Source organism: Neodiprion lecontei, chromosome 7, assembly GCF_021901455.1.
Source record: "Neodiprion lecontei isolate iyNeoLeco1 chromosome 7, iyNeoLeco1.1, whole genome shotgun sequence".
Classification (NCBI taxonomy): domain Eukaryota; kingdom Metazoa; phylum Arthropoda; class Insecta; order Hymenoptera; family Diprionidae; genus Neodiprion; species Neodiprion lecontei.
In genome coordinates, this window is record NC_060266.1 from 334,512 (window position 1) to 351,341 (window position 16,830).

Here is a 16,830-nt window from a genome sequence, read left to right on the forward strand (position 1 = left end):
ACGACGCGACGGACGAACCGATCGAGCGACGGAGCGCGACGTCTGTGCTGACGGAGCGAAGGGAGCGACGAAGGAAGGACGGAAGGTGGCTTCGCAGGAGGGTGAAAGGGAGGCAAGGGAGGGAGCGAACGAACGAACGAGCAACGCTAGATATTCCCGTATTCCCCGTTCCGCCGCGTATATCTTGGCCGTGTTAAAGGGGCCCTTGGATGTGCCTTGGATAGTCGTGCGGATCGAGCCCTGGGTCTCGAGTTTTTTTCCCTCTCGTTAACTGCATCGGAGTCGGTGAATTTTTACGGAAAATCGACCTTGATGGCTGTCAGGGTATCGCGGCGGGTCTGTAACTCGTCAATGTCGTTTAACCCCGACTTTTTTATTAAAGTGTCTCGTTCGACACTGCTATGCTACGCTAGTTGTTAAGTATTATGTGCAACCGTCGGGAGGAGGGAGAACCAGTGTTGATTGTTGAGCAACGGTGACCAGAATAAAGAGAAAAAAAGATAAAGAAGCTAGAAGGAACGAAGAAAAAGTCGCAAAGAGGGAGTCCGCTTTTTTTAAAACTGGAACTAACAACCTCTGTTTTCTCGACCCAACAACTACACACTGTTACTGTCGACCGCACCAACACTCATACCACCAACGGTGAAGGTGAACGCTCAACGTTAGACGAGGAAAAAAAAAGACTACGATAAAAAGAAAAATAATAACAATAATAACAATAATAATAATAAAACGAAGAAGAAGAAAAAGAGGAAGAGGAACCAATCAGTCACAAAATAAACACGAATCACCGCGTTATCAAAAGTAGTGAAAAATTTTGATTCCTATTTTTCTCCCGTTTCACCCCCTCTCGTAAATTGTCCCACATCTTTGCATCCCTAGGGATTCTCTCGGTATTGGAATTCGAGTATAAATCCGAGAGTAAGTAAAGAGAAAAGAAGAATCACCCACCCTAAAGCAGACTGTCAAAAACACCTGAGGTTTCATCGTCAGTCGTTGAGACGGTCAAGCGTATACAATAAAGTGGCAGGGAGACAGGTAAAATGTTCACTGGCACGGTTAAGGTAAAAATATGCGAAGCATCTGGCCTGAGGGCAACGGATAAGCAGAGAAAATTCTGGCAAGATGAACCGCCAATTCTGGATCCCTATGTCCTTCTGGACGTCGACGAGAATCAGCTCGACCGCTCTTCGACCAAACCAAAGACCTTCGATCCTGTGTGGAACGAATCGTTCACGCACCATGTCCTGGATGCGGGGACGCTCGGGCTGACCGTTTTCCACGACGCAGCTCTGCCGCCCGATGATTTTGTGGCCAATTGCAGCATCAGATTCGAAGATCTGGTTCACCGAGAAGACGATGCAGCTGATTTCTGGGTTCGTGGTATTCAGCTATATTGTCCTTTTCCTAATCGTAGCACTATTGAAAGAATTCTCAGCTTTGGCGTTATTAAATGCAACGATACAATATTTCGATGAAACGTTTATTGTGAATATGCAGCATGCTGAGATTTTGTTGTCGCATAGGTGTGATATTCTTAGTAATGTTTCTTTTATACGGTTGATAGCGGTTTAGATAAGAAGAGTTATGCGCAAATATACTTTGTCCTTTCGTAAGCGAGTCAGAGATTGCTAGCAGTTCGCGTTCGCACCTTGGTTAATTCATATCGAAAACGAGAAGTATCTCTCATTAAGGAGAGAATTCGAATCCAAATCTTATGGCTGATATTTGTATGTGCAAATTTTATTTAGAGTATTGTGTGTTGGGCAAATTCTCTGTTTGCAAGATTTGTTTGGATTTTCTGTAAAATAAGAGTGTTGAAAAAAAAATTGACGGTTGGATACTCTACTTAATTTTCCTCTTTAATAAGAAAATGTTTCAAACACACAGAAATTATGGTTTTGAAAAGTGTTTTCAAAGGCTGATTCACATTCGTGCCGAGACCCTGAAAAAGGCGGCTATACTTTACCCCAGCGAAACGGTATTTATTAATCATCGTTGTTGTACATTAAAAAAATTTAACGTTATTGAGATTTCGTTCACTGATTTAAAGTGGAATTACCAAGATTTTCATCGCTCACCGTATTTATTCCGTCGACGGGTGTTAAATCCCTACCAGGGAGATAGCACAGAAACAGAAAATCATCCGTAGCTCTTCGTCTTTAACATATTTGCTGTTTTCATCGAGAAACGAGGGCAGACTGCACCTATATGACTGTTAGTGCTTACAACGCTCTGCTGCGTAGACTAGATATAAATTAAAGCCTTGATGGCTTACTGAGGCCACAAGTATGCATATGTGTATCATAGATAAGAGGCGAATACTTATCTTTGTCTTGAATGGTTTTGATTATTCGGTCAAAAAATTTATTATCTGCTCGGTAAAATCAAATTTTTCCCACTGCAAATGTTCATGAGATCAAAGTTAATAACGCTAGCTTAATGAAATATTTGTGTGTGGGGAGGGGGACATCTATTCTGCAATTTTGTAGTGACTCTGAAATGGCCAAGTTTCCAAAATATGAATCTCTTTTGCCTTATAATTTATTCCATTTCATATATTCCTAAAATTAGGAAATAACAAGTTTTCCGAAATTTGAATCATTGAAATAACAATACCAATTCCAGTCATTTATTTAGCATCATGAATTTTCTCACAGGAAATTTTCTACAAAGCTTCTTGAACTCTGAGCTGTTAGTCATTCTTAGAAAATTCATTTTGCAATTGTCTTTGTGTTCAATGCATCTTTGAACATTATTCCGTAAAAACATAATCAATTGTATCAAATTTTTCCTCACTTTCCACTCAAACTGCAAGGTTTTTGCAACATAGACAAGTGTTGAGGATTCTGGAGAATTTGTTACTATACCGTGTCGTCCATAATTGTGCAATTAAGATTCCTTATTCAAGGCTTTCATGCCTCAACATGTGGACATTGCCATGGGGAATATTTTAGATTATTGTAGCTACCGTCATGTAAGTATCCTTTGGTCTGTCACATTTCATTGCAAACACAAAGGAAGAAAGATTTGGCTGATTTTTATTACAATCAGAATCATTCGCAACAAACATCTGAATCAGCAAGCAATTGCCCTTAAAGGTAGGATTTTAATTCTATTTTTCAGAAAGGTCGTCTTAATTTAACGTTCGTGTATAAACATCCCTGTACCTCCTCCTCGAATTCCGCTATAAAATAAATGAACCGGCACTCGCAATGGTAACATCTTTGAATTTTGCTAGTCGCTTTTACTCCGCAGGGATTACCTGCAAATATTGTACCTAATTGGTAATACTTTGTGTTTTCATTGTTAATAAATAAGCGATGTTGCGTAACTTTTACGCAGACTGAACTAATAGTCTTCATTCGTTCCAGGTCGACCTTGAGCCGCAAGGAAAACTGAGGATACAAATAGACCTGAAATGGACGAATCAAGGTCAGTGTCGGCACATGTTTCCATTGAATAATTTGCCTGGAATAATTTATAATAAACATGCAAAGAGAATTAAATTCTTTACTGAGCAGACTAGAACAAGTACAATACGTACAATGAAAGGTACAAAGAATAGCATAGATCGTCTTTAGATCTATTTCTAAAGGAGCAAAGATGGAAGAATTTCAACTTGTAAAACAGAGTGAAATTGTAATGCTTTCATGCAAAAACAGAGCAACAACAACCTGGCTGCGGAAGCGGTGGGTTGGGCGGAGGGTCCGGAGACACAGGCGGCGGAAGCGGAGTAGGCGCAGCGATAGGAGGAAAAGAGCCGAGACGAGAGTTTAAAGAGCGACAAGGTTTCAATCGCAGAAGAGGGGCGATGCGAAGAAGGGTGCATCAAGTCAACGGGCATAAATTCATGGCGACTTTCCTGAGGCAGCCTACATTCTGCTCCCATTGTGGCGACTTTATATGGTACGTACTTCGATCAATGTATCCTGTTGTTTTTTATTCTTAATTTTTTTTTCCCCCTGTGTTTGTACTGTACTAAAAATCGTATCAAACCGAGGACAAAACTCTCACCTATATCCAACATCCGCTCGTCTTTGGATTTTTGATTCACAATCGAATACTCGATACTTGGTTAAAAAATACGTGTCTGGATACGGCGAATCCAATTTTCAAAACATGCAACAGTAATTGCAGCAAGAGTTCGGATGTTTGGACTGATATTTTTTTTAGACATAGAATGGGTAATTTTAGTGTTTAATTGGGCAATTTGTGGGAATACTTTGTATGTGCTCGTGTAGGTCTCGGCATAAATACTTCTCCCGATGTCTGCTTTATTTAAGGAAATGCGACACAGTTTACTGTGGGTGAAAAACAACGGAAGGGAAACATTTCCGCTGTATGAGTGCCGAGTCCGTGTCCCGGGTGTGGTGGTCTTTCTATTACAAAAATAATAATATTTATATATCATTACAATCCTCTCAATCATCAAACACAAATCTGCATGCATTTGGTTCTTCTTTTTGTGATTAAACTGTGGGAGGAGTAATTGAAACTGCGTGGACATTGGTGGAATTGGGGTTGCACGCTTTGGTATTTCACACAAGCTGACGTTACGCATTTCTACTGCCAAATCTTAGGATCAATCCAGTTGCACTTTGCTTCAAACAATTTGAAACCTAGTCTGTTCGTTTCGTAAATGCTAACGTCTAGGATACGTGGTCCATTTCTTATCATCCAAAGTGACGCGTAATGTCAGGTTGCCTTTTAATCTCTTGGCTTAGGGTAAACGATAGAAACAGTAGAGGTAACTTCTGGGTAGCAACGTCAGAGGAGGGATACGCGTATGTGTTATTAGGGATTTTGAGGAGACGATGTGACGTGTTTTGTCTGTTGTATTTCAGGGGCTTCGGCAAGCAAGGGTATCAATGTCAAGGTGAGGAAGACACAAAATCACGTTATTAACCGATAGTAATAATTAATTGCCTGCTTGCGGAATCCCATGTGCGTATTAATATTTTTTGCTGTACCAAGTTGCTCCTATATACGTACGCTCCCATTTCCTATGTCCCAGAGACACCAATGATCCAAAGATATTTCCCATTCGTCGATCGCTTTCTGCTTGAGTAGGTGTTATTTTGTTTATTTGCTTATTTTATATTATTTTTATTTCATTCCGATTATACTCAGTCAGGGTTCAGACCTACATGCACTTGCGTCTTGCCAAAGTACGAGTGAAAATATTTTACGGATCATTTAACCATGTTTGTGCCCCTATGTCTCTTCTTCTACCTGTATTCTTCTTATCATGTATTATATGTCTATGTCATGTTGGATGACTTTAGCGCATGTCCGTTTTACTTTTTCCGTTGTACAATTTATTTGTTTGATTATGACATTTGTTTGTGCGTTTTTCAATCTACAAGGTGGGATAGCAGAGGTTGTTAAGCTCCTACTTGCGTTATTTTATTCTCACACCTGCTCTTCGCAAAACTCTCTATTGTAACGTACAATTAACATAATTTTATTTTATGTTTTCTTCGCCCTGCACGATTTAACACAAATTTTCACAGTGTTTTATGTCACAGAAATGAAATGAGCGATTGCAGTTCAAACGGCGCATGTTTATCGGAGCTTACTTAACGTACTGTTTTTCGAATAGCCTCTTTCACACATTTTCAAAGAACGAGAGAAAAAACGAAAATAACAATTGCTGTAGAATATATGTGTATAAAAAGTTTTCCCTACGTTTGTTACAGTCTGCACATGTGTCGTTCACAAAAGATGTCACGAGTCCGTCGTCACTGTTTGTCCAGGCATGAGAGACGAAGTAAGTGTTGAACGAACCAAGTTCCTGGAACAGAAACTGAATTTTTCTCAAGTTGGTAACTGTATTATCGAAATTATCTCAGGGGGGTGAGAAACTTCCTTACACCGCTAGGGAGACGATGTCTATTTTTTTTTGTTTCGTTTTTTATTTTAATTCAAACTATCTGCCCGTTTAGGGAAACGTTCATATTTTACAGACAACCCAGAGTACCCAGAGCCAAAGATTCAGTGTCAATGTTCCCCATCGCTTTGTCGTACACAGTTTCAAACGGTTCACATTCTGCGAACATTGCGGGTCTCTTCTGTACGGTCTTATAAAGCAAGGCCTACAATGCAAAGGTAAATCTTTTCCATTCAATCATTACCAATGCGTTAATCTGTTGTTGGATTTTGCGACGTTTCGTTAAGTCAGCAACTTCCAAACTCGGGTCAAATGTCGATACAGTTTTGTCTTACTTTCGGTAATTATTTTCAGTCTGCCATATGAGCGTGCACAAGAGATGTCAAAAGAATGTTGCAAACAATTGTGGTATCAACAGAAGGCATTTGGCTGATCTCTTGAACGAAATGGGAATTTCGCCGGACAATAAGAACAAACCAGCCAGGATCAACTACCAGTCATCGAGCCAATCTGGTGGCTCTGGGTCGTCGGCTCCCCCGAACGAAACGTTCTCCGAAGGGGTGCCAGCCTCGAAATTGAAAGAACCGACCGACAGCGGAAGCGGCCCAGATACCGGCTACAGGAAGCTCGGGCTCGAAGATTTTCATTTCATCAAAGTCCTTGGCAAAGGAAGCTTCGGCAAGGTAATGCTTGCCGAAAGAAAAGGGTCACCGGACGAAGTTTACGCCGTCAAAGTACTCAAGAAGGATGTCATCATTCAGGACGACGACGTCGACTGTACCATGACAGAGAAACGCATACTAGCTCTGGCAGCCAAGCATCCGTTTCTCACCGCCATACACAGCTGCTTTCAGACCAAAGATAGGCTCTTTTTCGTTATGGAATATGTCAATGGAGGTGGGTGGTCTTGTCTTTTGCGAATTGGTTAAAAGAAAAACTTGATACGAACACCCCAAGAATGAAAGGTTGAGTTTTCACTAGATCTCCATCAAATTGGCGACACACCGGGAAGACCGGGAATAGTCGGGGAATTTCGTCTATCGGGAAAAAGTCGGGAAATTATGGTGAACCACAGAAAAAACTTGCTTTTTTTAAAATTGTTTTCAAACTTCATCTGTGCTTCGTAAATTCGGTTAAGCTAACTTTCAGAAATGGTATCGTTAAATTTCTAATTATTTGTGTAAAATAAACGTTAAGATCCAACTTTATATATTCAAGGCGCATAACTTCTAGAGCTTTTGGTCATAAAAGCTTCGTGGGAAAACGTCTGGAAATTCTGAATTTTTTGACGAGACAAGTTAGGTAATTTTATTTAGCAAAATTGTCGCAGCCCTGGTATTGTCGAGTTATTTAAAAAACAACGTAAAAATAAAAAAAGATTGGACTGGTTAACGTTTTCTAAGTTCGAAACGCATTCAAGCGAGAAGTTCTTAGTCTGGCTTATCAAGGTTGAGCAAATTAATAATTTATTTAAAATCGAAACGTACGTTCTGACAGTGAACTTTTAATGATCGACAGGTGATCTGATGTTCCAAATTCAAAGAGCTCGCAAGTTTGACGAGGCTCGTGCACGTTTTTACGCTGCCGAAGTTACGCTGGCATTACAATTTCTTCACAAGCACGGTGTGATATACCGGGATTTGAAATTGGACAATATATTGTTGGACCAAGAGGGGCATTGCAAACTCGCCGACTTCGGTATGTGTAAAGAGGGCATAATCGAAGGTGTCAAAACCACGACGACGTTCTGCGGCACCCCCGATTACATCGCGCCCGAGATACTTCAGGAACTGCAGTACGGCGCGAGTGTCGATTGGTGGGCGCTCGGCGTTCTTATGTACGAAATGATGGCCGGTCAGCCACCGTTCGAAGCTGAAAACGAGGACGATTTATTCGAGTCAATATTGAGAGACGACGTCCTTTATCCGGTATGGCTGACCAAGGAAGCTGTTGCCATTCTGAAGGGATTTATGACCAAGAATCCCGCCAAAAGATTGGGATGCGTTGCAGCTAACGGAGGCGAGAATGCCATACGACTTCATCCATTTTTCCGAGACATGGACTGGGAGGCGCTCGAGGCTCGCAGACTGAAGCCTCCTTTTAAACCGAAAATTGTAAGGATAATACTGATATACGGTGCAATTATTGCTCTGCTTGCATTTTATTATTATTCACACATTTGTTGCTTGTTTTATTTTTTTTTGATTTTATTTATTTATTTTTTTTTTTTGCATTACAGAAAAACAAAAAGGATGCAATGAACTTTGATGCCGAGTTCACGAAAGAAGAACCGGTCTTGACACCGGTGAATCCTGAAGATTTACGCTGCATAAATCAGGAAGAATTCAAGGGATTCTCATTCGTTAACACAGACTACAATCCCGCAAGACTTGCGGGCGAATAAACGCAGTTGATAAAAATCACTTGGATGTTACGATCAAGTAAGTTTTTTTTTTTTTTTTTTTTTCCTACCCTCTTCGTTGTTTTCAAGATATGTGTAATGTTTCATTGGTCGGACTGTACGAGAGGGTAACTGTTCGGTATGGGTTCAAATTAATTCAATCTAATTTCAATGAAAACGGAAGAAAAGCGTAAGCCGTGAATCGGAGTGAAAATTGGAATTTAAACAAGTAACAAAACGTATACCGCGATGGAACCTGGTGAGGTCTGATTTTTCATCTAATCTGTATACAATATAGCAAAAGAAAAGAAAAAAAAAAACGAAAGGAAGGTCAGATGATTTACGAGAAAATAAGCATATCGCAAATGTTTATATGTGACAGAGATGAAAGTATAACGAACGGTCAGGCTGCTTGTAGCTGATCGTAGAAAAGAGAGAGAGAGAGAGAGAGGGAGAGATAGCTAAGGTACTTATAATGAGTTAAGCGGAGTATGGAATTTTTTTTTTTTTTTCACCGCGAAACTCATCGGTATACACGATTTATTTTTGGATAAACCAGATGATAGGAAAAATCGAAGAAGAAAAAGTAGGTGGAGGTTGTGTTTCAATGCAGTAACATAATATAATGATCGACGGACAGTAGTTTATTATTTATTACGTTGACGCATTTTTTTTTATCTCGTTCGTTTGATCTTAGCGCGTTGCTGCTGGTAACTAGCGCGCACAAAACAAAAACAAAAAAAATAAAAAATGAAAAAAAAAACCGTCAACTACAACAAATTTTGCGCAAATATTTACCTCAAGGATAGCAACTTTTGGTAAAGTTTTATGCGAATATGATTGCAAGTGCACGAAACTTTAAGAATTATAGCCCATGCACAAAATTGTTGATAAAAAAAAAAAAAAAAAAAAAATTTGCGAGATCTGAGCTTTTTCAAACACGTTGTAAAAACGTTAGAAATTGTATTTAAAAAAAAAGGAAAAAAAAGAAAACAAAGAAACTAAGATTATAACTTCGGTTCGTTTAATTAGTCAAAAATTTTATCGATTGTTGCTTTTTAATCGTTAAATTTATAGAAAGGTTATTTAAGCGATTAGCGATTTCTGTTTTCCATGATTAATGCATTTTGTGTTTGTACATTTAACTTCCGCTTCGGGTAGAACCTGATGCTTTTTCCATCTCAGATTAGTTTTTTCAAGCCCGCGTGATAATATTATTGACAAATTTTATTAATGAGCAAATGGATAATAATTTATGATTTTATAAGTCAGGTTCAAAACCCCCTATTTCTTTGATAATGCCATAGTTTGTTACAAAAATATAGTATCTATTTGAACACAGGTATATACATATATATATATATATAATTCAAACAAGAGGAAGAGAGAAATAAAATTGAATAATAATAATATTAACAACAACAACAACAACAACAACACTTATAAAATAGTAAATATTAGTATGAAATTAAGGTTATATATTATATGCAGACCACAGGTGGTCTGACCAGAGTATATTTAAATTATTTTAGCGTACGCCTACCGTAAACATATAATGACCGTATGTAAAAGAATATTTCAAAAATCTAACAAAAATGATAAAAAGATAAATCATACACATATAACGTTTAATTAAGATACGATGCAGGCGTAAGCAGAGGAGGAAAAGAAAAATCAAGTTTTAGTATAAAGTTAAGATTAAAAAAAAAAAAAAAAAAAAAAAAAATAAAAAAACCCAAAAAATATATATATATACACATAGTCATTGATGCACCTTCCAGGATATTCGTACATGTTGTCTCTAGTTAGGTACCTTTAAGACTTGAAAACAATTCTCGACTCGTTGTACGACGGTGGAGAATCTATAAAAATATAAAATATGCGTTAATAAATAAGTGAACAAATTAATTATAAAATAACTATCGTGCGAAGGTCCGCCGAACGGTTCTTTCGATCGCAATTCGCTCGTCTGCGTCGTTTGCCGAGTTTCCGCCGCATAACCACAAGAACACGTTACAAGTTGTGTCAAGAAAGATGTGTGCATTAGGAATAAAGTGTGATTGGCGTACTTAAACAAAACAAAAGAAAACAAAAAACGGGAAAAAATACAAACAAACAAAAATAAAACTACAAAATATTGATAATATTATATTAACCATGGAGTGTAGAGATCTTATGGTATAAGATAGAGGATGAAAAAAAAGAAAACCGCTGGTTTACCAATCAAGCATTACGTATCTATTTATTATAAAGTTATTGCAAATCGAAAAGCCGAACGAGAGTCTTTGTCGACGGACGGTTTTTTGAGATGCACACGTTTGCCGTGCAAGTTATAAAAATGGCGGATGACGGCGGAGCTGGTTGCAGTTTGCCAAAAACCATTTGGATGTTTACCTATAATAATAATAATGAGATAAACGACAAATTAACCAACAAAAATATTACAATGTTAATTATTAATATTTAAAAATAACGATGTACTGCATACGTATTTATATATCATATACGCCGATAAATCTATGTATATAATTTATAAATATAGAAAATGTGGCACTCTATTGATTAACCGTACATATATTTATACATACATACGTATACATAGACGTATGTATATGTTTAAATATTGTAACATATATGTGCGATAAAATTATCAATTACGGTAGAGTTTTTCTTCTGGACCATTTTGTGACAAATCAGCCCCAAATCGTTACAAAATGGACCATAATAATAACACAGTATAATATAAAATGTAAAATACGATAGGATGAGTTTGAGTAATTCGATGTTATCATTACGGACTAAGGATTAGCGTGTCACGCACACGATCGCTTGAATTACTTACATGATCATTAACGTACTAACTACGTGTATAATAATCGGTATAATCGTTGTACCGTTCAAGCACCATATACGTACCATACATAAACACATATACATATACACAAATATACAAATATACAAATATACAAATATACAAAGAAAAATAAATGTATTGTATACGGAATTTAAATCTAATGCGGGGTATGCTTCGAGTCTGTGCGGGACTCGAATCATACAGCTTAATAGCGTTAGACTTGATAGTTGTATACGTATTATGTACAACAAGATATACGCGTTCTCTCGCCGTTGCGAGGAGAGGTGGGAGATAATTTGTACGCCAATCGCTCCGAGTCGCCGGACTTTCCAAAGCGATTCGTTCTATCCCTCGGCATATCTTGTACGGTGCAAGGTTTACCAAAGCCAACTTGAGAAATGATAGAAGAGGGGCGAACGAAAACGGAAAATGATTTGAGGTGACGAGGGCGTAGGACTGGAGGACCGGTTTCACACGTTATTCGTAAACGTTGCGTAATCGATTGTTTGTCGCACGATATTTTACCGTCGTAACGTCAGGTCATCAGCCTTGTCCTCGTCGATTTGCCAACCGATTCGAAACCAAGCCGAACATCGATTTACCCGAGTCGACGTCGAAAGACATCGAGGCTTTTCCTCGTTCTCTCGGTGACCTTTTTTTCGTGATCGGTTCTTAGTTTGTTTGCAAAAAAATTTCACCGTGCTAAAATTGGAAGACAATCGGGAGGGTGGTTATTATTCACGCGGTTCCGTTTAACGACTTTCGTCCAACCAATTTTCGAACAATCTCGCCATTCGTGACGAAGAATTAAACGGTCATAAAAATAACGTGAAAACGTCGAAGAGAAACGTCGACGTGCTTAGCAAGTTTCGAGCAAGACAGGCACTGCCGAGAATCGGAAACTAAAAACGACAGATTTAGATGCATTCTTGTATCTCTTGATAATAATCGTAACAGTAACAGTTATAGTAATGTTGATAATACTAACGCGAGCAACAATAATTATCGCTTACATTAAAAGTAGTAGTATCAATAAGTATCGGGTTGCAAATAAAGATTTAGAAAAAAAAAAAAACGTTTGCCCTATTACAAAAGGCAAGCGCGCGCCGCATTGACTGATGTCTAGTCAGAAGATTTAACAAAAGGAAGGTGTCACGTTGAACTTGAATGTTCAGTCGGGAGATGCAAAAGATAGAGACAAAGAGAGAATATTAGAGTAACACTGGATGTTTATTCTAATGATAATTAGAACTGTAATAATAAGAAACTAATAATAATAATAATAATAACAAAAACAACAACAACAGCAGTAATAATAATGATATTGAAACAAAAAATAAAAATTGAAGAGGAATAAAATTAATTGAAGTTTTAAAAAAAAAAAAAAAAAAATGGTTAGTCCGGCCTACGTTTAGTAACACAAGGTAGAGCGTTAAAAAGTAAGAAGGGATTAACAAAACTGTATTATACATATATAATGTATATACATATAGTATATGTATATACTATATACATGATATATCATTTAAAAAAAAGTTTGAAGAGAGAAAACAGAGAACGGAAGAAAGGTGGAAAAAACATAAAACAAACTTAACATAGACACGAAAACTTCTTTGCATTGAGTGCGTAGTGATCGTTAAAATAAGATGCGTCAAGTTTTGTTTTTTTTGCTATGAGCGTACGTGCGATAGATGAGTTTGCGGTCATAGCGAGCATTGCATATGTAGAATTGATGACGGTAAAAAAAAAAAAAAAAAGAAAAAGAAAAAAAAACGGAAAAAAAAGTTTGAAAAAATGAAGCCAAAAAAATATCTATGTTTTAGGTATATTTAGTAAATGTTGAATCTGGAGCGTAAAGAAGATAAATATAATTCAAACATTTCGCCTTGGCTTTTTGCGATGCTTAACTTTGTCGAGAAATCAGAATCGAAGAAAGAAATGTGTGTATATACCATATGTTCGTGCGTACATGGTTGTGGAATAGAAAAAAAAAAAAAAAAGAAAACAACAAATAAATAAATAAAGTTTAAAAAAAAAAGAGAGACAAGGAAAGAAAACAGCGGTTTCAAAGGGCCAAGAGTTCGTTTGAGGAAAAGATGGTTGTTTGTTTTTTCTTTATATTTTTCCTCGTTCTCGTATTCTTTGAACTTTCTTTCATTTATTAATATTAATTAATCAGAATTATGAAAAGCTTTAATAAATATATATGTCCATGTATGACGAAACAATTAATAATTTATAAGTCACGTGAACTATATATAGGGTATAATCACATGCAGTGCATTAATTATTGAGTGTTTTGCAACGATAGTCCTATATTTGTTGAAGAGAAAAAATTTAAATCACCTACTTATAGATAAACACATACTATGTATAATATTTATGTAATGTGAATGTAGGTACATAGTCAGCCGTAGGGCAAAAATGATTGTTGTGCGTTTTTTGTCGTGATGATGTTACATTATTACATGTGATTGGTTTACTTTTATTTCACTTTATTTATTTATCCTTTTATTATTTGACAATTTTTCGGAAGAGAAAGAAACGTTCTGAAAGAAAAAACACAGTAAGAAAAACGACGATCGTCGCTACATTTTTTCTCATCTATCTCTTCACATATTAAGACAAAAATAAGAGAGTCTGTTTGAGTTTTGATCAATCAGATCACGCGTTATTTTTTCTAGTTCAATCTATCGACTAATGTAATTTCTTTATTTTTTCTTCTACAAACGTACCTTGACACGTTGTTTATTCGGTATCTAGATTTCGTCTATATTTGATTTTTTTTTTTTTTTACAACCATTATTTTATCACCGTCATTTTTTACCGTCTATTTTTACCGAATTGACCGGTTGTAAAATCTATTAACTCTATATCTTGTGTCCGGTAATAATTAATTCACATTAGCTTGGATTAATCATTGTCTGCATTTGTGCCATTTTGTTTTCTTTGTTTTTTTTTTTTTTTTCCTTCACGTCGCGGTTTCCGATGATTTTTACAATTAGGCGAGTGGGAGTAAGAAACACAAAAAAATAAAATAATAAATAAGCATAATAATAGAAATGAAAATAAATAAGTGGTGAAAACAAAACAAAAAAAATATGGACATTTCAAGAATCTAGCTCCTAATTGGAGATTTTTAACATTATATAGTAATTATAATGATAATGTTATTAACTAATTAGGGTATTACTATTTAGACGGCTGTAAGTCCAATCCTACGTCACGCTGTCCCTGTTCGATGTGATTTTTTTCTATCGCCAATCAATAATATATGTACACGTGTCTGTGTATTATACATAATACATATATGTATTGTGTTGAACGTTACGAAGGTTAATAATTATATAATACATATATAATGTGTACATGTCCTTGGTCCGATTCCAAGACATTCCGGGCCACCGTTGTACTCTGCTGCCACTTGTTGGAACATTCGACTCAGATGCCATCGTTGGCCTTAAATGTGTCAGAATCAATCCAAGGGTCCGTATATACGTACTTGCGCATATGGAAAAGTAATTATAGAAGAGACAAACGCGCGCGCGCAAACACAAGGAGGAGAAATTTGTACATATAGGAGAAAAAACAAAAAAAATTCACGTGCTTGTGCTGTAGGAAATAGAGAAAATCTATACTTGTTGAAGATATGAAAAAACTAAAGAAAAAAAAAACAAAAAAATTAATATTTACCTCAAGTCAACGGTAAAACCAAGAGAAGAAAAAAAGTTAAAAAAAAAAAACATTGATGTTGAAAAGTAGAAGTGATATATTTAATACAAACAAAAAAAAAAAAATAAGCGAGGAAAGAAGCCAAGAGCCAGAAGTACGGATGAAAAATATTGGAAAGTGAAAGGTACTTGGAAATAGAAACTGAATTTAAATAAGATATGATGATAATATTGTTGCAATATAGCATCTAGGGAGAGAGAGAGAGAAGGAGAGAGAGAGAGAGAGAGAGAGAGAGAGAGAGAGAGAGAGAGAGAGAGAGAGGAGGGTTATTATTATTTTTGAAATTCGCGTGTAAGCAAAGAATCTTAATAACAATGTTTGACGCCAAACCTCCTGCTTGTTTAAGTGTTTATTATATTACATTGACTTGCATGGAATAAATTGATGAATAGATGATGATTATTTTGAAAAATTACGTAGAGATTCGACAGTTTGTCATGTAAACGTACCGCCGTCTCACGTCTCGTTTCATCATCGCGTCAAGCTTTGTTGCCAGAGAAAAGGTGAACCGATGAGAAAGAAAAAAAAATTCGGAAAAGAAATTTTGAAAAAAAAGTAATCTCGTTTTGTATTCTCCGTAGTGAAAGAGAAATGTCGAATCAACCACTGACATGCGATATGTCTCATTTGATTGAGTAGCCGTCCTGTAATTTCATGATTGTTTAAAAATTAGTAACGCGCTGTATGGCATATATATATATATATATATATCTAGGTACGTATAACGTGTGATAGAGAATATTGCGAAAGGCAAGAAAAACCAAAGGAATTTAGGCAGTCGAATGGAATTAATGAGAACATCGGTTACGGGCGTTAAAGAAAGTCAGCTGAAATATAATTGGAAACCGTACCGAGCGCGCGGATAAAATATGTCGAATGTTACGACAGTCAGGGAAGATTATAATTTTCACGCCAAGAGCTAAAGTGATTTTTATCTTATATTTAAACAGTCGATGCCGGTGCAATTTCTGTAAAGTGACTTATCAACGTTACAGAGTAGATTTTATTTTCTTACATACCTTCTCATAGATAGAAAAGGTAAAGTAACAAGAAACAAAGAGTGGCGAAACTTTAATTATTATTATGCCCAGGTTGTGTTTTTTTTTTTTTTTTTTTTTTGCGCGGAAAAAGGAATGAACACACACTGGCGTATTTTCACGTCTATGTTGATTATTATACTTATCTTATTTACTTCGTGTTAAGTCGATTTTTTTAAACAGGCATTACACCTGATCAATTATTCAATCAACAATTGTGGGGATATTGGCACAAAATGCAATTTTACCAAAGAATAAGTTTAATCGTATTTGTTGTTATTATAAATATATATATATATATATATATGTTTATATTATATATATATATATATTTAGTTATTTTTTTTTCTCCTTTTGTTTACGCTTTTGTGCCTCGAATGTACATTTTTTTTTTCCGTGCTAGATTTTCGATTTGTTTTGTCGAAAGAAAGAGAGGTAAACGTACATAATGTAGTACTAAATGTTATTAAGTTGCAAGAGAAGTTACAATTTAGTTAATAAGTTGGAGAAAAAAAGAGAAAGAAAGAAAAAATAATAAACTTGGCGCACAATCGTCTCAATATTAATCTCAAACTATTTGCGCTGTAAATCGGCTAAGCCGCTGTACGCTACAAAGTTTTTCTTTTGCTCCAGTCCGATAAGTATATTTTGATCTGCAAAACAATCCGCCGTAACTTTTTGCAGAGAGTCCTTGGCGATCTGTGCTTGGGAGTTTTGCCTAAAAGTGAGATAAATTTTATTTTCTTGAAATTTTGTAAAAACATCACCTCCGACGGTACTTCATGCTTATCAGCATTTCTCTACCTGTTCATATGCGATATCGGCAGAAATCCGATAAAAGTAAAATTGAAAAATATACCGTACGATGATCGGCACTAGAATAAGCGAGACGTACGCATCTGGAACAAAGAGA

The 16,830-nt window shown here is 36.4% G+C and overlaps 1 protein-coding gene across 8 annotated transcripts in view; it reads left to right on the forward strand.

Moving 5' to 3' along the window:
- Positions 1-16,830, forward strand: part of LOC107224794 (protein kinase C) — a 20,820-nt gene continuing 3,990 nt past the window's right edge. For 2 of the 8 annotated variants that reach the window (XM_046744816.1, XM_046744818.1), the window contains exons 1-9: positions 1-1,376; positions 3,375-3,435; positions 3,666-3,909; positions 4,848-4,879; positions 5,703-5,824; positions 5,949-6,111; positions 6,248-6,790; positions 7,412-8,007; positions 8,133-8,334. In XM_046744816.1, the coding sequence (XP_046600772.1) occupies positions 1,044-1,376; positions 3,375-3,435; positions 3,666-3,909; positions 4,848-4,879; positions 5,703-5,824; positions 5,949-6,111; positions 6,248-6,790; positions 7,412-8,007; positions 8,133-8,297 (2,259 nt within the window). In that variant the 5' untranslated portion in view covers positions 1-1,043 and the 3' untranslated portion in view covers positions 8,298-8,334. Of the gene's footprint in view, positions 1,377-3,374; positions 3,436-3,665; positions 3,910-4,847; positions 4,880-5,702; positions 5,825-5,948; positions 6,112-6,247; positions 6,791-7,411; positions 8,008-8,132; positions 13,187-16,830 lie in introns of those variants that run through there. The other 6 variants (XM_046744817.1, XM_015664983.2, XM_015664984.2 and 3 more) reach the window with 6 other exon arrangements.